The sequence below is a fragment of the Hyperolius riggenbachi genome, chromosome 2 (genome assembly GCF_040937935.1).
Source record: "Hyperolius riggenbachi isolate aHypRig1 chromosome 2, aHypRig1.pri, whole genome shotgun sequence".
Classification (NCBI taxonomy): Eukaryota; Metazoa; Chordata; class Amphibia; order Anura; family Hyperoliidae; genus Hyperolius; species Hyperolius riggenbachi.
Window position 1 is genome coordinate 531964880 of NC_090647.1, and position 25892 is coordinate 531990771.

Here is a 25892-nt window from a genome sequence, read left to right on the forward strand (position 1 = left end):
ACTACAGTGCCTCTTTAACCCATCTGTGTGTAAAACTAACCAGTACTGCCGGCCACTCTACCACCCACTGTCCACGTAATCACCCTTATCAGTCTGCATGTTATGAGCCTTGTTAGGCTGTTGTTCACAGTGTCGGAGGAATCTGTCACAATGTTAACAGGAGAGAGAAGATGGCAACAGCTGTTCACTATCATTCTTACCAAACAAAGTTCATTACCGCGTATGATTTGCTAACAGCTGCAATTTCGATACCATTAGCGGCTTCCACCATCAACTAGCCACGGAGAAGCATGACTTTCTGAATACACGATCATACTTTCACGGCACAAGAGGGTTCTGCAGAATTTCCTTTATAATGGGAGGAGATGCGTCTGCTATAATGATGCCTATCTGTAATTCATATTAAAAAGTCAGAAGGTGGAAATCCGAGAAGGACCATTTGCAGTCGCTCAGGAATGCCGGGACACGGGGGGTCAGCTTAAAGATCGCTCGGCTCTCAATGTTCCGAGCAGGTTCTCAACGTGACGGCAATCTGCTCTTATTGACAAGGAAACGTTTTCGACAGGTTCGTAGGAACGCACATAAAAAAAGAACAGTATGGTACTTTTTAATAACTCGCGATGAGGTTTCCACGGGGAAGTTTTTGAGATGGAAAACGGTTTCCATTAAGAGGCCGAAGACGGAACGTGGCAGAGCTGTCTCTTGCAGAGGTGGGAACAATCATCTTGAAGACGAGGATGAAATTACCCTTAGAATAACTCTAACCATCATAAATGGACGTGTCCGACAACATAATTATTCACTGTTATTGGATCACTATATGGAGAGGGGAAAAAACATCAAAACTTTCCATTTCAAAATCTGACTAACTAAAGTTGGCTATATATGATATATACATTTAGCGATGATGGGCAGATTCGACCAAGACAAAAATTCTCTCTCTGATAAAATCTGATTAGAGATCTGTCAGCTGCCCATACACTGCAGGACGAATCTCGGATTAATTTCAGCATGAAATCTCTTCGGAATCGCCCGAGTCCGTCGCATCGGACACCTCGCCACTGCCCCCCCCCTAGTGTATCAATGTACCCCTGTGTGTGTATTTATACTCGCTGTGCCCATCCTTCTTCTGAATCCTCCGCTCTTTCGTTTGCGATATATACGCCGCCGACGTATAGCATATGGCACGTGTGTGGGGCACATTCATATACTAGGGGGCAGCACTGGGGTTTTGTCATGTTCGTGGCTTGTCCCCATATTGCTTGCCGTTATTGCTGCTCATCTGCTCCACCACGATGAACCGACTTGTCCGATCGATTCATGCGACCGATTTCGGCCCAAAATTGGTCACACCCTTGATTGGGCATGCTCTTGGTGGCACTGATTTTCTTCCGATACGATAATAATCGAATCAGAGGGTCGATTGGCCACCAAGTCGAGAGATGTATGGCCACCTTTACTGGACAAATATATATCTTTCTTTTAGTTTGTCTCAAATGTATATGTGATCTTACTAAGGCTACATTCACGATGGGAATTGCATTCCCTGTAAAAGCAGGAACGCAACAGAACGAGAAAGTTACGACACATTATCAGCACGTTGTGTCGCATACAGTAAAGCATAAGGTCAATGAAAGGTATGTTTCACCATCACTGTTAACGCACATTGGGCTTGATTCACTAAGACAAATAGAATGCCTTATCAGAGTTGATATGCCTTATCAGAGTTAACATGCCTTATCAGAGTTAGCACACTGATAAGCACAGCGAGCGCTACAAACTTATGACTGCTAATTGGCAATGACGAGAGCTCCACTCATCCTGCCCTGAGCCTCTGCAGGTCCAATCACTCTAAAGGACATTATCCCCGCACTTTGATTGGTCCAATAGGCTGCCTGTCAAGTTTCCTGTCATGTGACAGGCAGCATATTGGGCCAATCAAAGTTCAGGGATAATGTCCTTTAAAGTGATTGGAAACGCATGGGCTAAGGGCAAGACGAGTGGAGCTCTCATCATTGCCAATTAGCAGGCATAAGTGTGTAGCTCTCACTATGCTACTCTGATAAGGCATGTTAACACTGGTAAGGAGTGTCAACTCTGATAAGGCATGCTATTTGTCTTAGTGAAACAAGCCCATTTTGTGGTAATGCACTGCATACAGTGTGTTGGGACGATGCACCCCATTGCACCCCACAAGCCACACTATGAACGTCCCATAAGTGTTACATTGCAGTGGGATGTTCCTCATTACAATGTGGCCATTACTTTGTACCACAACACACCACTGCGAACATAGCCTAATACAACTGCACAAAGAAAGTGAGGTACCAATTGATGGTCTAATCTATCTGCTGTAGGTATAACCTCATGTATTGGTGTAATGTATTGGTATATGCATCACTTAAAAAAGTAAACTGGGGCCAGTTGGGCACAATTGTGTGCAGCTTGGAATGTAACCAGTAAGGGTGCATTCCCACATGGAATTTTACCACTTCCATGTAGTTTTAGGGTAAAAAAAACACAAACAGTAGGCTCTGTGGGTGTGGCTTCTACTCAGACTGCAGGAGGGCGGGGCACAGACACAGCTTTGTGAGAAGGTTGCATCTTTCAGCTCTGGAAGTCTGCCGGAGAAAGTCGCCGATAAAATCGCTCTTATCTAACTATTTAGAAACTGATCTAGCTATTCAAGAATCCAAAACACTGATAATAGTATTATTATGAATTGTATTTATAAAGCTCTGACATTTTACGCAGGGCTGGACAATAAATACATACAATGATGCAAAGGATGACAGAAGTAACGTAACAAGGTTATACAACGCAGGACAAAGTTATACAAGGCCAACAGGGTACACAGTATACATGATCATGGGATTTTTGGCCAGTTAGTTAGGCCCAGTAATACTGAGGTGGTCATGGGAAAGGAAGGGAGGACCCTGCCAAAAGCTTACAATCTAAGGAGAGGGGAAATGGACACACTAGAAAGGGCCGTAGGAAAAGTATTGAATACAGAGTTACTGTGTAGTAGGGGGTGAGTAGGCCATCTTGAAGAGGTGGTTTTGAGGGCTTGCTTAAATGTGTTAAAAGAGGGGGAAAGTCTGATAGGTGGTTGAAGGGAGTTCCAAAGGGTGGAGGCAGCACTTGAGAAATCCTGCAGGCGCGCATGGGAGTGGGAAATGCACAGGGCAGTTAGGCAAAGGCCATTGTAGGACTGGAGGTGTATGCCTGTTAACAAGCTCCAAGATGTAGGTAGGGCAGGCTAGAGACAGATACAAACCTACAGAAGCTTCCATAAGACTAGGAAAACATTTGGGGCTGAGAGAAGCCTCTTCAACCGATCCCTTGAAAATATAAACCCCAGTTTTAATATGAAACAAGACAGCGATGAGCCGCATGAGCGGGAATGTGTCCTTCTCTGGGAAGTCTCAAACTGAAGTATTATCACGTCAATGTCATACGAGTATTAAAGCAAATTAGGCTGAGTTCATACAGGAGACTTCCTTATCAACCCATGTTCCTCAGAGAACCTGAACGATACCTCTGCACTTCCTACATGAACTTCATTTGTTATTTCCAAGGAAGCTTTGTTTATTGCAACCATTTGGAAGTCAAGAGAAAAGAAAAAACAGAGTATGAACATGTCCCAGGTACAGTACTATCAAACATTTAATAGACTGCAGCTGTGAAAACAATTCTCAAACCATCCATACGCTATATCATGTCATCGGCAGACTTTTAATAAGCCTACTATCTGCTGGACCTTTTTATTAGGACCAGTGGGAGGAAAAAAATACATCATGTAGTGAAATTCTGAGCTCAGGACATTATATAACTCTTAAAGATGCATATGTATATATTGTACGCATATATATCGTGGCTCATGTGTGAGATACAACCAGGTCATAAAACAAAAATGCATTAAGCATTATCTTTAAAAGTGGACCCTTTTAAGTACTAAATTATTCACCAGTAGTTATTTAATTCTGACAGGTTTAATGACTTAGGAAAGAAGGACGCACAAGTGGTGATTGGATAGTTTGCAGGACGGTTCCCATGAGCTCGGAGAGAGACAACCTCAACTTGAATAAATTAAGCATTTTGTAAATAGCTCTCTATAATATTGGACAGGCTGAAGGCCCTAATGTTTCCCCTAGCAGAAGTGAAAAATATTTTAGTCCGTATTAATCTTAAAGTTTAATACTCTCCACGGGGGCTTGCACTTCCAAATTCCTTATGGTAATAATTCTGTCACGGCGCAAAAAGGCGGTGGAATCAGTTACATATCAGGTTATACAGAAGAGGTAGGATAAAAAGGCTAAAGGTTTATTGTAAAACTTAACGTTTGACTCTCGTTTTTGGTGGTTTTGGACAGAGTGGAAAGTGGTTACAGGTTCTGTCCATTAGTTTGTGTAGTCTCTGTTCTCACTGGGTAGATGTTCTTTCCTGTTGCTGAGACTTACATGGACCTTCTTGTCTCTCGTGTGAATAATGGTGAACCCAAGGACTTGGTCATCAGCTCAAAATTGTAGGGAATTGGAGAGAGGTTGCATGGGGTAACTAGCTTGCAAGCTGTTATTAAAAATGACTGTTTGCAGGAGTAGTGAGTTCACCCAAGGGGCAGAGTATCTAATGTATTCCATAACAGATAAAGAGGGACCAACATCCAGAACGAATGTTAGGCAACTTTGCTATATAACAAAACCAAAGGAGCTGACATAAAAAAAAAATCTTCCTCAACGCTTACCCTTAACCTTGCTTAATCCTATACTCCCTCCTTACAGGGAATTTGAAGCCATTCAGAAAAAAAAACAGATACTCGCCTAAAGAGAGGGAAGGGTCTGGGTCCTATAGCGCCTTCTCTTTCCTCTCCTGGTCCCCGCGTTCTACCACCGGTTCCCCCGTTTGCAGTCTGTGACTGATGGGTCGGAGACTGCTCTCTCCCACTGCTCAAGGCTTTGGAAGTCTTTGGGAGCCCGAGTGCTCCCGAAGACAGGCCGCTCTGTACTGCTCATGCAGTCTTTGGGAGCACCGGAAGACTTCTGAAGCCTGCTGCGGTGGGAGATTTGAACGGAGGAGCCTGCAGTGGAACGAAAGGACCAGGAGTGAAACGAGAAGGCTCTGTAGGACCCAGAGCCTTCTTTCTCCTTAGGTATTTTTTTTTCTCCAGAATCGCATCAGATCCACTTTAAAGCGAATATGTAGCGAGAATTAACTTATGAGATAATGCACCCAACTACACAAGGATAAATAGGACTTAAATACAGGATCTTCTCAAAAAATTAGCATATTGTGATAAAGTTCATTATTTTCTGTAATGTACTGATAAACATTAGACTTTCATATAGTTTAGATTCAAATACACACAACTGAAGTAGTTCAAGCCTTTTATTGTTTTAATATTGATGATTTTGGCATACAGCTCATGAAAACCCAAATGTTCTATCTCAAAAAATTAGCATATTTCTTCCGACCAATAAAAGAAAAGTGTTTTTAAAACAAAAACCAGGTCGTGCTGAAAAATTAAATCTTCATCTCCATAAAGCTTTTCAGCAGATGGAAGCATGAAGTGCTCCAAAATCTCCTGATAGCTAGCTGCATTGACCCTGCCCTTGATAAAACATAGTGGACCAACACCAGCAGCTGACATGGCACCCCAGACCAGTGGCGTAGCTAAGGAGCTGTGGGCCCTGATGCAAGTTTTACAATGGGGCCCCCCCAAGCACTCCATACATAACAATTTATATGGCGCACCAAAATCTGCCAATGGCAACTACAGTGTCAGAGGTGCAAGAAGAGAATGGGGAACAGTTTGTTAATGATTACCACTATTCAAAGTATCTATAGAAGTGATTATTATGAGCACAGGACCAATACAGAGCTAATACTGTATTTGAGGAAGGGCCCTTTGGGGCCCCTCTGGCCCAAGGGCCCCGATGCGGTCGCTACCTCTGCACCCCCTATTGCTACGCCCCTGCCCCAGACCATCACTGACTGTGGGTACTTGACACTGGACTTCAGGCATTTTGGCATTTCCCTCTCCCCCGTCTTCCTCCAGACTCTGGCACCTTGATTTCCGAAAAAGTACTTTGGACGACTGAGCAACAGTCCAGTGCTGCTTCTGTGTAGCCCAGGTCAGGCGCTTCTGCCGTTGTTTCTGGTTCAAAAGTGGGTTCATGCTTCCATCTGCTGAAAAGCTTTATGGAGATGAAGATTTCATTTTTCAGCATGACCTGGCTCCTGCTCACAGTGCCAAAACCACTGGTAAATGGTTTACAGACCATGGTATTACTGTGCTCAATTGGCCTGACAACTCTCCTGACCTGAACCCCATAGAGAATCTGTGGAATATTGTGAAGAGAAAGTTGAGAGACGCAAGACCCAACACTCTGGATGAGCTTAAGGCCGCTATTGAAGCATCCTGGGCCTCCATAACACCTGAGCAGTGCCACGGGCTGATTGCCTCCATGCCACGCCGCATTGAAGCAGTCATTTCTCCAAAAGGATTCCCGACCAAGTATTGAGTGCATAACTGAACATTATTATTTTAAGGTTGACTTTTCTTTTATTGGTCGGATGAAATATGCTAATTTTTTGAGATAGGAAATTTGGGTTTTCATGAGCTGTATGCCAAAATCATCAATATTAAAACAATAAAAGGCTTAAACTACTTCAGTTGTAGTGTATTTGAATCTAAAATATATAAAAGTCTAATGTGTATCAGTACATTACAGAAAATAATGACCTTTATCACAATATGCTAAATTTTTTTAGAAGATCCTGTACAATGCTCCTTCATTGGGTCTCAATTTTGCATCATTTGTTCAAAGTTACATTCTAAAATGATCAAATTAAAAGAATAAGAAGAAGGAAAAGAAGAAAACCTGACACCAAAAAAAATATATGATAAAATGAATTGTATTTTGTAGTGCAGCAAAGAATTAGAACATTAGTAGCAAATAAAAGGGTCTCATCTTGTTTTCCAGTACAGGAAGTTAAAAAAACAGTTGTTATCTATGCAAAATAGTTTCTCTGCGCTCCTTGGCCCACTGGGTGGAATACTGTCCCGTTTTCAGAAGCACTTACACAGCCAAGAAACAGTAAAGCTGGCCACTCATCCAATCTTACCATTTCTTTGTAATATAAGGTAACTGTCTAAATTATCCATTCAATATGTTCACTCAGTTTTCACTCTTATATTACACTAGTAGACCTAAGCCCGTTTCAAAGCGGCCTCTAGGTCTGTGTTGAAACCCCGCCTCCCTCTCCTCCCCTCTCCTCCCCTCTCATCCACACCCGTGACCGCCGCACAGTCACTGCACATGCGCGTGCCCGCCGCACACCCGCCACATGCGCACCCGCCGCATGCCCCTTCTGCCCCCCCCCTCCCTCTGCTCTCCTCAGTCTCTACATCCCTCCCTGCACATACGCAGTAGCGCAAAACATGACACACACACACACAGGAAGTGCAGGAATGGGACGCAGAGACAAAGGGGTTTTATTATAGAGGATAGATTTGGTAGAATTGGATGAAAAAGATTGTATCAATAGTGGCCACCTTAAAGGACTTACGAGGCCAAGGGAGCAAAAAAAGTTAATTACCTGCATCATCGCGCCCTCCGTGCCGATCCGCTGGGTCCTCCAGCTCATTAGCCCCCCGGGCCGGCTCCCGACCCCACAGCCCAGGTCAGGCTCTCCTGCCTCTCCAAAAATGGCGCTTCCTCTGGCTGCGGCTACGCAGTCCGCCTGGGCGCGAGTGTGGCTGCGCAGCCCTAGGGCCAACCCCCCTGATCCACGCTACGTAGCGTGGATTGGGGGGGGGGGGTGGCCATAGAGCTGCGCAGCCGCACTCACGGCCGGCCAGAGGACGCGGCCATTTTTGGGCTAGTGAGCTGGGGGACCCGACGGATCGGCATGGAGGGCGCGGATGGCGTCCTCCGTGCCTTAAACGTCAATGCAGGTAATTAACTTTTTTTGCTCCGTTGGCCTCGTAAGTCTTTTAAGAAACAGCTTGAGATAATGTTTTACTGCAGGAAAGTTCAAAGGGTCATTATTTCTTCTTAGTTTTATAGTATGAAAGACTAGAGTGTTTTATTCCTTATTTGTACTACGCATACAATTCATTATATCATAACTTTCTTTTTGCTTCTGGTTTGCTTTAATATTACCCCAGTTAGAAGATATATCCAATGTTATCTTTCTTCAGGATTCTATATAACTCTGACACTTTTCCACCGAGCTTAAAAGAAGGCATTGAATCATTTACATCATACAAATATATTCCAGTAATAATGAGACGTTCTAGAAACAATTATACTGCGTAAAGTGCTTGTGAATTGAAGATGCCCTGGAGAGAAATGGTAGCATCACTAAAAGCATGAAAGATAGAGGAACGGGGAAGAGGAGACGTAAAGCCAAGGCTTGTAGCTGGAGTAGAAGAGTGCGGTGATGCAGCGTGATGGTTGGGGCAAAGGTCTGATCACATGTAGTTTATGTCCACCTCTCTGACACTTCTGTGCTAACATTTGCACTCAGAGATAATAATAAGAAAGCAGCAATAATTAAGTAGTCAAACTAAACAAAGAAAATTCATTCTGCATTCTGATCATTAGAATATTAGCTGGGCAGCGTACAGATTAAAGGGGTTCAGTGGTGGTCTGTAAAAACAAAAGGTTTCTAATGGCGCCCTGCAGATATCCTGTCCCGCTCCGTCACTGAAGAATCCTACATTCCCCGCTGCGGGTCACCATCCAACGATTCGTCAAAGACACGAGCGGAAATGAGAATGCGCGCGGCCGTGCAGCTGCAGTCACATTCGTCTAGTTAGACGAATAATTGGAATAAAGCGGCAGGGAACGGAGGATTCTTCAGTGACGGCACGGGACAGGATATCTGCAGGGGGCCGTTAGAAGCCCCAGGTAAGTGACACCTTTTGTTTTTACAGACCACCACAGAACCCCTTTAAGAGCTCCACCTCTGACATAGGCAAGCCAGTACGTATTTAGTAAGGAGTCCTTAGACAAGACTCCCTTACACTGCAGGGGTGCCTACCCTAGTGCCTGCGGCTTTCAATCGCTCTCAATCGCTTTGAGTCTGGCAGGAGAAAAGTGCTATACAAATGTTAGCATTATCTTTATTAACCAAAAACAAACCTGAAGTTATTTTGAAATAAAAAACAAACAAATATTTACCTAAGGAGGGGGAATGTTCTGAGTGATATTGAGCCTTCCCGTTCCTCTCATAGTCCTCTTATTCAAGCACCTTGTCCCCCGTTCAAATCTCCCACTACGGGAGTCTTCAGAAGTCGTCAGGAACCCAAGTGCTACCGAAGATGGGTGGCTCTGTATTGGGCATGCATGAGTGTACGAGAGGGCATACTCGCCCATGTGCACAAGGGAGCCGCCCGTCTTTGAGAGTACTCGGGCTCCTGAAGGACTTCCAGAGCCTTCCATGGTGGAAAAGAGCAGTCTTTGATACATCAGTATGAGATTGCTAACGGGGGATCCATCGCTGGAACAAGGAGACCAGATGAGGAACGGGAAGGCTCTATAGGACCCAGAGCCTTCCCTCTCCTTATGTAAGTATCTTTTTTTTTGTTAACCACTTACTGTCCCTATGAGTGTCTGCACTCTCCTTCCTACAAAATCTTAGATAACACTGTTTATTTATCTCTGACCTGATAACATCACTACAGAGTTGAAAATCACAGCAAGCCCATCTCCTCCTTCCAGGGAATTCAATAGCAGAGTTAATTAGTAAACAAATGTAAAATACACATTCCAGGAGCAGACAGTAGTAGATTGTATACATTACTTAATTGTTACATCTGATACATTATCAAAACAAATGAATTGTTTAAATAAACAGGGGGGGTAGACAAATAAAATGTGTGGGTTTAATGTACAATAGAACTGTTTACATTAAAGCTACAATGTATGAAAGTGGATAAATTGTGTATTTTTTCACTTTGTTTACTTATTTTCCTTTTAAAATGCATAGAAAATAAGGTGATTACTAAAAACTAATATCAGCCACAAAAAGCATAATCTGTCCTGTTAAAAACAATATATAGATCATTTAGTTGGGATAATTATTGTTAAAGTTATTGGCAAAGTAATCAGAGCTGAGCTGAACTGTGAAAATGACCAGGGTAGGGAAGTGGTTAATTCGCTTCAGACTCACTTTAAGAACAATGTACTTTTATAGGGGTTTTAAGGGGTACTTGAAGTGACATGTAAGATGATGAGATAGACATGTTTAAAGTGGAACCGAACTCTTGCACAGCACACAATGAAAAGTCATTATTTCAAATACAGCTGCTGAAGAAACTCACTGCTCTGTGTTTCCATGTTCCTTTACTCAGATCAAAGTCTCTAATTAGTTTTTACCAGCAGCTGTGAATTGACTGCAGGAGCTCTCTGCTCATATACTAGGCATTGTGGCTTAACCCCGTGAGTTCTCTCTGCAAAATGAAAACAAGTATAAAGTTCAGGTTTTTTTTTTAGAATCTCCATAAACTGTAATGAAGAAATATTTTTGTCCATTAAGGTTATCATGATGTGGCTAATCTTTTAGAGCAGAGAGGAAGTTCTGAGTTTAGTTCCCCTTTAAGTATCTCAAATCTACACACAGCAATGCTGTGTTCAATTTTCTTTTATCCTCACTGTAAGGAATAAGGAAACAAGTTTCTTTGCAATCGGGCTGCAGTTGAACTGTAACAAACATATCTCAAAGGTAAAATAAAATCCATTTTGGTGGCACAGGCAGCAGACGTTATAATTGAAGAAAAAAGTAAAGCAGCCTGATCTTCTATGCCATGAAATACATGTTTTGTTAGTAAGCCATCCCATTCTCTTGAAAAACTGCCATGGCACTTTCTTGCCCTTGTAAAGAGACCATGCTGTTCGTGGGGTGAAGAAGATGTCTCTTAGAGCAGCTCATTAGGCGTGGCCTGAGGTGTAATGTGCTTGTGTCTGTGAAATAGTAAGGCTGCATAGTGTGTATTCTTAGCACCAAATAGACACACAGTGAATAATAATGCTAAAGCAACCTGAAGCAAACTCCCCCACCCCAAAATGTATGATATAATGAATCATATGTGTACTACTAATAACAAATAGAACATTAGTAGCAAAGAAAAGAGTCTTACATTTTTATTTTCAGTTATATAGCTTTTTTTTTTTTAACATTGTATCATTCTGTCATATTTGCAGTTTAGAAACTACACTCTGTCTTTTAAGCTGTAAAACAAAACCGAGCTAATGACCCTTTGAACTTTCCTGCAGTAAAACCTTATCCCAAGCGGTCTCTCACTGTTTCTTGGCTGTTTAAGTGCTTAAGAAAACAGGACTGTATACGACCCAGGGGGCTGGGGATCTCAGAGAAACTCTTTTGCGTAGATAACAACTAAAGGTTTTTTTTAACTCTTCCTGTACTGGCAAACAGCATGAGACTTGACTTGGGTAGACTTCACTAGAAATAACTGACACCCAGAAACATTTTTAGTAACAATGGAAATAAAATAGGCCACAACTTCATTACAAATAACTCATAACAATACAATATAACAAGTGCAAATGAGCAAAGTTCAAAATAACAGTTAACATTCTTCAGGGATGAAATATGAGTAAGCCTTTGACAATGCCCTTATCTTCAACTAGTAATTCAAGACCACTGTACCGGTCACAGGCCACACCTCCGCACCAGCTCAGTGGGTATATAATCATTAATCTTGAAGCTGGAGCAACACTTGGAATAGTTTATACCACCAAGTCATTGCGACTGTAGCTTACCAACACAACACCCCCAAAGCTCGACAGCCAAGTTATCTTCCTTCATTGTCAAGCCCCCCCCCCCCCCCCCCCCCACACACACACACTTAATTCCCTATCCTGTATTCCACTGAACTCTGGGAGCGCACCTCAAGTCATGCTGTACTCTGCCTAGCTACGCCCATCTCCGTGCCTACGTTTTTTTTGCTGCTAATGTTCTATTTCTCAGCCTCCGTAGAAGCGCAATATAGTGCGAAACGGCCATCAGGCGAGCAGTGCCCAGCACCCACCATCACCATCACACCTCTGAGCACCGGTATGCCCATGTATGCTGCACTACTGTTTTGTATTTATGCATTCGGACTGTGCCTCACTTTTTGAAGAATAAATGTACGTTGCAGTACCGATCATTCCTGCTCCTTCTCCTTCTTCCATAATGTTTTATTTCTTAGCTGTACAACACAAACAATCTCATAAGTTTATTTTCGCTTTAGGTTTGTTTTAATGATAACAGTTCATCAACAATCCTATTTTGTATCGCTTGTTTTTGTGGCCTCCATCTGCCGCTGTTGCCGTTGCCAGCCACAGAGGTTCTTAGCGACGCACCGCGTTTCAGATCTTTAAGACCGAGCCTCCCTCTCTGGAGAGGGCCGCCTGCTAACATTTCCAGTAAACATGATCGCCATTCTGCAAGTATTTCAATAAAGTAAATGACTGCTTTCAATGATATTTCATTTCACGCATCATATAAAAGATATATTTTGATGATTTCCTTTATGGGCGAGATTAACTAAAGTGCTATTTTGGCAAGAACGCCGAGCCAAAGGTTTACAAGGGAATCACACCCATAAAAACACTGAAGTTTAATTACAGCACCTTGAGCGTACACGTTATTTTCTACCGCCGCTATTTTATTTTTTTTTTTTGGGCAGTCGCAATCATCTAATATTTTGTTACAGAACTCGCTAAGCCGAAAATAACAGTCATTGAGTGTCGGAGGAAAACAATATTTTGGTTGTTCCGGAGGCTACATTTATGAGATTTCAGCCTGCTACCGATGCTGAATAAAGCTTCCCATTAGGCTCAGCTCTTTCCGCTGAATCTTATCAGGCTTGTTTGTGGTTAAAGGGGAACTCCACCCTCATAAAAGAAAAATCGTTCCATGAAGGATAACTAAACTATATACACTGTGAAAAGGGCTGGCTCTAGATCTTTCTGCTGCTTGAAGCAAACTGATCAACAGATGTCACTGCTAATGATCAAGTGCAGTGATTGGCCCAATGACGGTGCAGTGGTCGCACCCGTGAGACCATCGCCACCAGTTAGGAAAAGGAGCAGCGGGCTACTGTCATTGGTAAGTCTGGTGCCAGCACCCCTATCTGATTGGTCACGTGCCAAAGCTTCCCCTCTGACTGGCCATGGTGATCTCTCTCCGGTAATGGGGTTTTACCATAGTATGCCTCGATAAGAGGCATATATCGACACCTAACCTGCTTATGATGTCAAAGAGAAGCTGTTTACTTTCGCCTTCCCTTATGGCAGCCTTCGCTTCTCCCTTTGGTCTGTTTCTCTTTATATTTTGCTTATTTATTTCTACTTAATATTTCATTCTGATCGTCAAGCATGATGAAACTCAACACCAAGAGCATGGTGATGAAGCCCATCAACATGATTGGGCCTTCATAAGCTGTGCCCTGGGCTAATCAAGAAAAAAAAAAGGTGGCAGGTGCGACCATTCGAATGAGGACAGGGATGCAAGGATTAGGAGGGTAGGCGAGGGGAGAGGAGGCAGATGTCAGGTGGTGGCCCAAACTGTTTGTCCAAACCCCGCCCCTAGATTTTGCCGACTGAATCCCGTTATCCAGGTGGCTTCATGGTAGGTCTGTCCCTGATTGTAAATGTTCTTGCAAAGACTACTAAAGCAAATTAACTTTCTTGTTTCACTCTGTCTCTATAATTAAAGGAAGTAACCTATTGAGTATCGGAACATTACTGGGGAAAAGGGGTCTATGTGGGGTGTTAAAGGGAAGGTCCAGGCAGATTAAAAAAAACAAAATCCACTTACCTGGGGCTTCCTCCAGCACCTGGCAGCCGTCCTGTGCCCTCGCCGCAGCTCCGGGCGTCATCGGGATTGTACTGCACAGGCGCAGAATTACTGCGCCTGCACAGTACAGACCTGATGATGTTGGCTAGACCACGTGACCTGTGTGCTGGAGCACACAAGAAGATGACCAGGGAGCCAACCTGGCGAGGTCGGCATCTGCAGCGGAGAACACCAGGAGCCACCGGAACTGCGGCGAGGGCATAGGACGGCTCCCAGGGGCCGGAGGAAGCCCCAGGTAAGTGGATTTTGTTTTTTTTAATATGCCTGGATCTATCCTTTAAGGCGTGTCTGGGTGCAGGCAACACTCATTTTCCCCTCCCCCGTATTATTTACTTTTGCATCCTTCCCACTCTCTATGCAGAGTGAGGGTGAATTGCCCACTGCTTTGAACATATTTAGGGATACTTAAGAATAAATTACTGTACATGACACACACAGACTATGCTAATTAGGAGGAAGGTTTTATTTGCATTAGGGGAAGAGAAGGTGGGATAAGAGTAGGTTATGGTGAGGTGGAGAGAGGTGTACGTATGTGTACGCTGCCGGTGAGCTGGGCGCAGGGTGAGTGGAATGACGGCTCTCCCTGCTGCTGCTCAAATCCCCGGCAGCTTAATATACGATTCCCCCTCCAAGTCATAGCAACATGGAGGGAGAAGTGATTTGGGGTGGGGTGATCGCTGGAACCCCGAATTACCCTTGTGCGTAGTATAACACTAGTGCTACAGCGGTGCCCAGTTTGGGCGCTTGGCGCCTGACATCAGTTCTCTATCAGTTTTACCTGACAGGACTGGAAATGTACACCTTTTATTGTGAACTAAGCCGTACAAAACTGATACAAAACTGATGCCAACTGTCAACAACTGACAGGACTGGACACTTCTTATATGTGAACCCAACCTAAATGATGATGGATCCGAGGGGTGGCAGAGTTAAACACTTACCTGATCCAACGTCTTCAGGTCACAGTTGACGCTCCGCCCCCTCCTGGGCAGTCCATTCGCAACCATGTTTGCAAACACTGCCGAAGCTCTCTGGAAACCTCCCCTCGTGTCTCTGCGGCCCGCCCCTAGCTCAACAGCCACCAAGATTCTGGGCAGCGAAGAGGGGGCCAGAGTGTCAACATCGATTTTTGAAGAAAATAAAATAGGGCCCATTCTCTGATGGGGTGGAGTGATCAAGGATGGTTTCAGAACAGGTAAGTATTTAACCCTGCGACCCCCCCCCCCCATCTTCCATCTAAATCTAAATAAAAAAAAGCCCCTGTGTGGTACTTATCTCAGGAGGGGGTAGCGTCTGGATCCTAATGAGGCTTCCTCTGTCCTCCTCTGTCCCTCCTGTTCCAGCGCTGTGAGCTGCGGAAAATGCTTGTTGTTCCTGTGAGAGCCTCGCGAAGGTGCAGTAGCGACATTCCTTCGGTCTAAGGCGGAAATTGCCGAGCTCAGTCGGATCAGCACTACTGTGCAGGTGCAGACTTACGCAGTAGAGCAGATCTGATCTGGCTCGGCTATTTCTGCCTGAGAAGGAAAGCCGCTACTGCGCCTGTTCGGGGCTCTCACAGGAATGTAATCATCCTGGAGCCCAGCACTGCCAACAAGCTTGTGGGCGGATCTTTTTTGGCAGCTGAAAGCGCTGTAATGGAGGGACAGAGGAGGACAGGGGCCCAGAGGGTTCCCTTCCCGAGGTAAGTACCCCCCAGGGGCTCTTTTTTTCTTACAGATTTTCTTTATAACAGAGCCTGTCATTTTTACCTTGGGTTCTCTTTAACTCAATTTGTTATAAGCAGGTGATCATGTCAATTTCACTTCTTAAACACCAGCTTTCATCAGCATTTACGCTTGTGTCCTGTCACGGCCGAAACTCTTGTTTCCACAGAGTACATTGCCCGCTTCCTGTTAAGTGCGCTTCTTATAAATAGGCCTATTCAGGATTTGCCCGGTGGAGTCAGCCTTCCTAAATTGTAATATCTTGCTCTAATTTCCTCTTGTAGCTTCCTCAATGTGTGCTTTAAGCTCTTAACGTTGACCTGCGCAGCCTTAAATATTTTCCTCTTCTGCATTACCGAATGATTGATTCTGAACGACAAGCTGAGGAAACAAATGGCAGTAATTGTGGACTCATTAAATGTTTTGCGGTAGCCGGGGAAGCTAAACATTAGGAAGCAATTGAAGTTAATAATGAATCCGACTAGTGGATGTTTCAGAAGCGAATTGATTCCAGTAACAAAAAAAAATGACCTTACTTGCTGTAGCTTATCTATCTGTGGTAAAAGAACTTTCAATTACTCAAGTGAGTTTATTCAAAATGACAGACAGCAAAGCATAAGCTAGGAGAGTCCTCAGCAACCAATCAGAAAACATCTTTAAACAATCTGACTTCAGTAAAGCTAAAGCCAATTGGCTCTTAAAGCAGAAGGGACAGCCATACTATCCCAGGAAAAAAACAGCATATATAAGTAGATACATGCTTGTTCTACTTACATAACGTATGTATTGCACTGATCACGTTTTGATTTCAGTGAATTTTATATAGTAAAAAAAAGAAAACTCTTCCTGGCATTTTCCATTTGTATTTCCTCTGACTGAAGCCCATCCTGATGTCATTTCCTCCCTTACTCTCCTTTTTTCTCCTAGAAAGTATCTTGCTTTGTAAACACATCATACTCAGCAGCTCACTGAACTGCCCACAGCCAATCAGTGAGGAGCAGGAATGTGTGAGGGGATATAACAAGCGTCCTCCTCGTTGCAAAATAGAGCCAGGCTGACTGAGATAAAATTAATTATAGAAAAAACATTTCTGATTAGAGTGGAGTGCTTGCAATGCACGGTTAGGATGCAGGCTGCATAATCAGGGGCGGTCTGCCCATGGTGCCACCTGAATGATGTGCATCAGGCAGTTTCATACTGGGTGCTCCAAGTATAGGTAGCCAGTATAGTTGCACTTAGTATATGTAGCCAGTATAGTTGCCCACAGTATAGGTAGCCAGGTACAGTTGCCCCCAGTATATGTAGCCAGTATAGTTGCACTTAGTATATGTAGCCAGTATAGTTGCCCGCAGTATAGGTAGCCAGGTATAGTTGCCTCCTGTATAGGTAGCCAGTATAGTTGCACTTAGTATATGTAGCCAGTATAGTTGCCCACAGTATAGGTAGCCAGGTATAGTGGCCCCCAGTATAGGTAGCCAGGTATAGTTGCCCCCTGTATAGGTAGCCAGTATAGTTGCGCTTAGTATAGGTAGCCAGTATAGTTGCCCCCAGTATAGGTAGCCAGTATAGTTGCCCCCAGTATAGGTAGCCAGGTATAGTTGCCCCCAGTATAGGTAGCCAGGTATAGTTGCTCCCAGTATAGGTAGCCAATATAGTTGCCCCCAGTATAGGTAGCCAGTATAGTTGCCCCCAGTATAGGTAGCCAGTATAGTTCCCCCCAGTATAGGTAGCCAGGTATAGTTCCCCCCAGTATAGGTAGCCAGTATAGTTGCGCATAGTATAGGTAGCCAGTATAGTTGCCCCCAGTATAGGTAGCCAGTATAGTTGCCCCCAGTATAAGTAGCCAGTATAGTTGCCCCCAGTATAGGTAGCCAGGTATAGTTCCCCCCAGTATAGGTAGCCAGTATAATTGTGCATAGTATAGGTAGCCAGTATAGTTGCCCCCAGTACAGGCAGCCAGGTATAGTTGCCCCCAGTATAGGTAGCCAGTATAGTTGCCCCCAGTATAGGTAGCCAGTATAGTTGCCCCAGTATAGGTAGCCAGTATAGTTGCCTTCTGAGTGAACTTTTAAAAGTACACAAAAAAGTACACTAAGGGGTCATCCCACAATTGTGCATTTGAGATCTTTTGGAGCAAACATTTCGTGCTCATCTCTGCAATTTTTATATGAGTTTGTATGCGAAAAATGTGCATAGCATTTTTTTCTGTGAATATCAATGAAGCTAATTTACACGAAAACACATCTAATTAACTAAATGAAAATTTTAATACAAAACTTAAAGTTTTAGGCACATTTTCTGCACTTCCGTTGACTTGAAACACTGACACTAAAAGACGAATTGAACATCGCACATGAAAAAAGCAGACCCGTCATCCCAATTTGAAACGCAGGAAATTCACAAGCGTATATTCGCACAAAATCAGAAGTACAATGTGATGCCGTTTAGATACATTCCATCTGCGTCTATCGCTTTTTTGCAATTTCGCAAATCGCACGCGCATTTTATTAACTGTGACCTCTGCCTAATACTTTAATACCCAGCACCAGCTGGCACCGCTCATACGGATCGTGAAAGACAAGACAAATAGCGCTGCGTCCAATCAGTTGTCCGTTTTACGAGGGTGTAAATTCCAACTGGATCTGCACTGTGATATAAGCCCGCTATAAAAGGGATTTGTGTGTCCCAGCAGCACAGGAGACTGCTTAGAGTGTGTATATAAGCAGAGTTGGGTACAGTGGAGCTTCGGTTATCCGTCACCAAGGGGGATCGTCTGATGCCGGATAAGTGTGCGCTCTTGTTGCTTGAGACTCCATGTTAAAGGATACCAGAAGTAAATAGGAAAAATGAGGGGAATATGCATGTAGTGGAAGCTGTGCCGATGCCCCCCCCCCCCCCCCCCCCACTGTTCTCCTCAGTCCTCTTCCTTTCCTTCCTAAATGCCCCCCCCCCCCTCTCCACTCGCCGGCCTCTTCCGGGTTGGGCATTAGAGCACAGGTACTGGCCCAGCTGCACACATCCTACATCGCGTGCCCAAGGCCGGGAGTGCACTGTATATGTGCATGGTGTCACGACTACATCACGCGCGGTTACCACCCACCCACCGATGCTTCACCATACCTGACCCTTCCTCCACAATGTCCGCCCATACCATTGGTAAACACTATCCTAACACACCCGCCACTAAATACATTAATTAACACGCTGGCAGGCTAATCCCCATATTTATCAAGTCCTACCAGGACCCAAATTATCCCTTGGTGCTAAGATAGCCATAGTTACGATTGTGTTCATTTTAACATAGGGCCACGGCCTCCAAATTAACTGTTTTGATTATTTGACTTTGAGTTGACCTTGCAGTGGAGTTTGGACGTTTGTACTACTCACCGGCCTGGTTGGTGGTGATGCTAACCGCAGCCACGTGCCTCGTCAGTACACTCTGGTCAGAGACTCCATTTACTGATTCAATCTCGAAGGTGTAGTTGGTGTGGGCCAGTAAATCGGTGATTGTCACTGAGGTGTTTGTAAGACCAATCTGTCGGGGGATAAACCTCAGGTTCCCCCTGCAGGCCTCACAGAACTTGGAGCTGCCGACACACTTTTTGCAGATCACGTTGAAGGTGATGTCTTTGCGGCCACCGGTGTCCAGCGGCCAGCTCCAGTCCAATATAACTGATGTTTCATTAATGTTAGAAATAAGGTTTCTTGGTGCAGAAGGTGGCCCTGTAAGATAGAAAAACACAACTTTGTTGAGAAAGGAACCAGTCACAGGAAATAAAAGTGATGTGAAATCTTGTGTTAATCATACATAGACAGTTTTCAGTAGAACACACTCCACTATAGCTGCTCCTCAACCCTGGCTGAAGGGTTAAAATGTGACTACAAGAAAAACAAATGGAGGAGCCCTTCATAGTGTGTTATCATTTATTAAATCAATACACACAGGGATAAAGGAAACTCTTACTAGAAAGTAGTGTGTAATGAGCCCTTTCAGGGGACTAACCCCAAATATATGTCCTCAGGTGTCAGCCTGCCCCTCCCTTGTGGCCAACAGCGGTGGTCATCTGAGATGATAAATGGACAGCAGGTGTCTCAGTCGGTGACTGTGTGCCAGTGACATTTCAACATGTTTCAGCATATCCACACCTTCTTCGGCTGACAATGGCGTGGATATGCCCAAACCCGTTGTGACGTCACTGGCAGACAGCAACCTGACGGAGGCACCTGCTGTCCATCTATCATCTCGGACGACCACCGCTGTTGGCCACAGGGGAGGGACAGGCTGCCACCACTGTTTTCTCACCAACTCAGACGACCACCTCTGTTGTCCACAGGGGAGGGACAGGCTGCCACCACTGTTGGCTCATAATCTTGGACGACCACTGCTGTTGTCACTGATGTGACATCAACTGGAGAGAGGAAGTGCATCATCAGTAGCCACTGATGATTCACTTCCTCTCTCCCCAGTTGATGTCACATCCTGAACACTACTTAGCATGCTCAGACACTCTCTGCCATTACAGAGGTGCCGAGTGTTGTTTGTTTTGCTAGATGTTGTAACTTCTTTTTCTATTGCCTGAGGAAGCGGGCACTGACCCGTGAAACGCGTTGCTTTGTTTTATCTGGAGTTCGTTAATAAATAGACTGAATGTACAGTCGTGTTGTGTCTGCTTGGAGGAGGTAAGTCCACCACTGCCTCCTCTAATTACCAAATTATTGGCTTTTAAGCTCATTTAAAACCCCATTTTATCCTTTTGGCGCCTCTGTTCCCTCCTATGTAATATTGTATCCACCCTGGGTGGAGGGTTGCGACTCTTTTCTACTATCTACAGAGAGTGACTTCTTATTCCTGAGTGGGGTCAGGATAATCTCCCCACCTGCCTTTACAGTGGTTGCCTATTGGTGACCCATGCTTGTGAGTATAACAACTATTACTCTTTGTCATTATCCCCTTTGTCAATACATACTACACTATTGGGGCTCTTGGTGTTCCTCTGTTTATTTCATATACATACACACACAGCCATATTATTTTACTACATGAGAGCACATGCTATATGGAGGAACACCAATGACACGCTGAACATAACATATAGTATTCACTGAAACTTTGGATGGGAGTTCCATTGTGTGCACCAAATATTAATAATAAGATATAAAGCACCAGCAAATCATACAACACCATACCTAAGCACATTAACAATCAAGGGGCTTGATTCACTAAACATAGCGTCACGTATCAGCGCAAGTTATCTGCTGTTACTTGCGCTAGTGAATCCGCGTGCCTTAAAACAGTGTTCCTGCACGCTACACGCGCTATTGGCAGCGTAGCATGCGTAATGGGGGAGCGGGCACTCTGCCCATGCTATGCTGCTAAATTGCAGTATAGCGAACATTAATAACTTAATGTCGGCTCCGCTCCTCCCACCTTGAGCACCAGCAGGTCCAGTCACATTAAAGGAGCCGATCCCCGCACTCTCATTGGCCCAATCAGCTGTCTGTCACATTGCTCAAGTGAGAACACACACATAGCATTACATTAGCAAGAGTTTTTAAAATCACAAGCGCTTAGAAAAAACCTCTTGTAGTATAAACTAACCCTACAAGCACGTGCACACATTAAAAAAAAGCGCACAATCAATCCGGCGACATGACCAACCGTACGACCCGCTGACACAACCTGTATTTCCACACGGCCAAACCAACTAAACGGCCAACGCATTTACAAACTGCGCTCTCAAGCAGAACAACGGACTGCCCGATATGACTGAATTCAAAACAGGTACAAGTTGTTCAAATAACATGTAATGCACACACATTATCAACTCCCTAATATCAGTCCAACAGATCGTTTGCCTGATCTGCTCATTGGATTGGGGACACCGCCTGTTATCAGTCGCTCGTCTAGTCCTCTGTCACACATACACACACCCACATATCATCCAACAGGCCAAGCTTAGATGACAGTTGATCAGAAAAGTTGCACGTGTGCATGAAGCTTAAAGGAATACTGTAGGGGGGTCGGGGGAAAATGAGTTGAACTTACCCGGGGCTTCTAATTGTACCCCGCAGACATCCTGTGCCCGTGCCCCCACTCACCGATGCTCCGGCCCCGCCTCCGGTTCACTTCTGGAATTTAAGACTTTAAAGTCTGAAAACCACTGCACCTGCGTTGCCGTGTCCTCGCGCCCGCTGACATCACCAGGAGTGTACTGCTCAGGCCAGTATGGTCTGGGCCTGACCAATACACTCCTGGTAATGTCAGCAGGAGCGAAGACACGGCAACCCCCCTACAAGTAGTCCTTTAAGGGCTATATGGCCCACTAGAGCACTTTTAGGCATGATTTGGAATCGCCGGCAACTGCTGGCGATTCCGAAGCAATAGCCTGATGAAAGTGAATAGCTGCAAACTCACAGGAGTGATTGCAGTTAGGAAAATCCTTCTGCAGCATTTTTGGAATGATTGCGCTCCAATACAAAGTATAGGAGTGCTGCAAAATCGCTTTTGAATCACCATTCAAAAGTGATCTTGCAGTCATTTTGCGTACCGTAATTGATTTTGAAAAAAGTTTTCACTACATCCCAGGTGGGTGTGTGTCGGGGAGGTGCGACGCTCCAGAAGCTGGCATATAGGGAAAACTTTATTCATTTATACAATATGCAGAATGCACTTGTAAACGTTGGCAAAACGTGCCACAAATCGCGGGAAAAAACGGTGAGCAAAAAGCTTGCGCTTTAGGAAGCACAAGCTTTGCTCCCAAAGATGGATTTCAATGTAATGGGGCCCTAGGCAAGTTAGTTGATTTGGGGCCCTCTTGCGGTCCTTTTGGTAAGCTGAAGTGAAGAGAGGTCAAAGAAGGTGGCTGGTGGGTCCATTGAAACCCGCTAGGCCCCAGGCACCGCGTACGTTAAAAAGGGGCGATGGGAAAAAAGGGCGCCGGGTTTTTAACGATAAGCATGGATTACGTTTAAAAATGTATTTCGTTTAAAAGTAATGTTTTTAAACGTTATAAATCATTAAATAATGTGCATGAAATCGGCAATTGTAAAAACGTTAATCTTTCGTTTAAATAGTGAAACGTATTATAACGTTTTAAAAAAAAAAATTACTAAGTAATCCTCCCTGTACCTACCCCTAACCCCTAGACCCCCCTGTTGATGCCTAAACCTAAGACCCCCCCTGTTGGTGCCTAAGTAACCCTCCCTGTACCTACCCCTAAACCCTAGACCCCCCTGTTAGTGCCTAAACCTAAGACCCCCCTGTTGGTGCCTAAACCTAAGACCCCCCTGTTGGTGCCTAAACCTAAGACCCCCCTGGTGGTGCCTAAACCTAAGACCCGTTTTTCGTTTAAAAATAATATTTAAACATGTATAAATCATTTAAAAATGTGTAATCATGAGAAACAGTAATAAAACATTAAGTCTCCGGGCGCCGCTTTTAAAACGTTAGTTTTCTCCGGCGCCCTTTTTTCCTACCGGGCGCCCATTAAACGATATTTATTATAGAAGTGAATGGCGGCGCCCGATTTGTCCACTAGCCTCAGGCGCCCGAATTTACTGTTTCCATTTCCCCAGGCACCTGCCTAGGTTGCCTAGTAGATGATCCTGCTCTGCTCCCAGTGGACGCCCCCTAAGCTGTATAAAATACAATAAAAGTATCCAGAATAATTGACTGCCTTCTACTATATGTCACTACAGTGGCTCTAAAAAAAACTGGTTGGCCTGCTAAGAGTGTATTGTAATTCTATAAAAGAATTGTGGCTCCCTGTGTGGTAATCAGTCCCTCTCTGCTAACAACAGTTCTGTTATGCTATAACTTCATTAAATGAAGAGTAACTGTCTTGATCATGTCATGGTGAGGATGGATGAGGTAGTGTGTTTAGAAAAGACATAGGGCATCCGTCCGGCATTCACCGCTATCTCTGGGTCTTCCTTTTTTCTTTATGAAGTGTGGGTTTGGTTTGGCCAAGCGCAGCTACACCATGTTATGCTAACGCTTATGGATGTATGTGTTTCTGATTCCACTGTGTATAATATCAGACATTAGCTTTGTGTGCAGTAATCCCACAAGACCGAGAGCTCTGATAGCAAAGGATTACGGGAAGGGGCTACAATGACTGGATTCAGCTCTAGCAAAACACTCTGTTTTTTGTAATCTGCAGTGCATTATCTTAGTCAGACACATCGGGGCAGAACTATCAAAATGTGTGCCAAGAGAATTGGAGCAAATCTGATGTTAAAGGGTACTTAAAGCCGAAGCATTCTAGAATAACACTTGTTGGGGGCGTCCTGGTTTTTTTTAATACAAAGTACAGGTATGCTAGGAGAATCTTACTTCCTTGAGCGACAAACCACAAAGGTGAGTGGTACTTACGTATTACACTGTCTGAAGAGTTTGGCAGTTCCTTGTTTAAAGAGGAACTCCAGTGAAATAAAAAAGTGCTTAATTTTTACAATAGTTATGTATAATTGATTTAGTCACTGTTTGCCTATTGTAAAATATTTTAAATCCCTGTTTTATAGTCTGACATTTATCACATGGTGACATTTTTACTGCTGGCAAGTGATGTAGCTGCTGCTTGCTGTTTTGGCAGTTGGAAACAGCTGTAAACAGCTATTTCCCACAATGCAACAGGGTTCACAGACAGGAAACTGCCAAGAGTACATACTCAGAATTTCTTTGTGGGAAGGGTTTCACCACAATATCAGCCATACAGCGCCCCCTGATGGTCTGTTTGTGAAAAGGAATAGATTTCTCATGTAAAACGGGGTATCAGCTACTGATTGGGATAAAGTTCAATTCTTGGTCGGAGTTTCTCTTTAAGTTCTGTTTGCTCCTCTACCAAGACCCTTTTTGAAAAGCTGAAAGTCCTGGCTTTCCATTACACCAGGTCTCATGTCAGTGTAATGCTCCGTTGCCAAGTTATAGGGTATTGGAAGAGGGGTGTCCCCTGCATCTTGAAAGGTGAAGAGGGTGTATAGCTGGGCTGCTCCTTCGTCTTAATAGAGTCTCCAGCCCCGGCCAGTAACACACAGAGAGAGGTCAGGAGGGTGTATAGCTTGTCTGCTCCTTCGTCTTCTGTATTGAGACCCCTGCGACAGAAGACGACCTCCCGGGGGTGCTGCTGATCATCACTGTCAAGTCTCTCCGGTAATTCGGCAATCACGCTTTGGTGCAGCCAAGATGCAGGGGACACCCCTCCTTCAAAACCATATAACTTGGCAACAGAGCATTACACTGACACGGGACCTGGTGTAATATAAAACCAGGACTTTCAGCTTTTTTTTTAAAAAAAAGAGTTAAATCTTGGTAGTGAAGCAAACAAAACTTAAACAAGGAACTGCCAAACTCTTCAGATGGTATAATACGTAAGTACCAGGTGAGTATAAGAATTTTTATTCATGGACTTAAGACAACGCGTTTCACGAGTGCTGGCCCGCTTCTTCGGGTCAATACAAAAAAGTGCCTTTGATCACTGTGAATCACGGTCATAAGCGCCTCTTTAATGGAATCTGAAGTCGAAGCAAGTCATTTTGGCACTTGGCAATGAAGCTGGGTGCCGCTTTAGCACTAATGCTATAGTGCGTACACAACTCAAGGGTTAATCGGGGTTCTGGCCATCGACCCCAAATTACTTCTCCTTCCTAATTGCGATGACTCGGAGGGGGGATAGTATTTAAAGGGGATTTGAGCAGCAGCAGGGTGAGTCGTCATTCGGTTTACCCTGCGCTCATCTCACCGGCGCTCTACTAATACGTAGGAAACTGAAGTCACTGTAAAAAATAAATAAATTTTAAAAAAAGATAATTACCTCAGTAGGCGTGAAGTAAGCCCCTGGGCAGTTTAGAAGCTTCCCTAGCATTCCAAAGCCCCTCCTTTTCTACACTAGGACTCCTTTTGCAAAGCTCAACATAAATGTTGAATACTGCTCGCAAGCACGCTGCCCTCTCTGTCAGGGCTGGTTCCAATAACAATGGACCCAGGGGGAAAAATTAACCTGTCTCCTCCTGACAGACAACCCGCCCTCCTTTCCGACCAATCAAAAAAGCTGCATTAGGGTTATGTAGAAAGAACAGAGGCGCCAGCAGGATAAAATCAGGTAATAAAACGTTTAAAAGTGCTTTGGAGGCAGCGGTGGACTTACCTCCTGTAAGCAGACACTATAAACTGTCAGTTCAAATCTAAATAAATTTTATTGACATACTCCAAGGGGGTCGCAACGCGTTTCACAGGTGTAAACCTGCTTCCTCAGGCAATATAACATAGGAGCATACAACAGTAAAAGGTCCGGGTAACCGCTGGCGCCTCTGTTCTTT

General features: G+C 44.3%; 1 protein-coding gene across 4 annotated transcripts in view; it reads right to left on the reverse strand.

The window, feature by feature from the left end:
* The window catches only part of EPHA3 (EPH receptor A3), a 501294-nt gene that overhangs the window by 130602 nt on the left and 344800 nt on the right, over window positions 1-25892 (reverse strand). For 3 of the 4 annotated variants that reach the window (XM_068270665.1, XM_068270664.1, XM_068270666.1), the window contains one exon: window positions 18963-19298. In XM_068270665.1, the coding sequence (XP_068126766.1) occupies window positions 18963-19298 (336 nt within the window). Of the gene's footprint in view, window positions 1-15620; window positions 15957-18962; window positions 19299-25892 lie in introns of all 4 variants that reach the window. The other variant, XR_011026545.1, reaches the window with a different exon arrangement.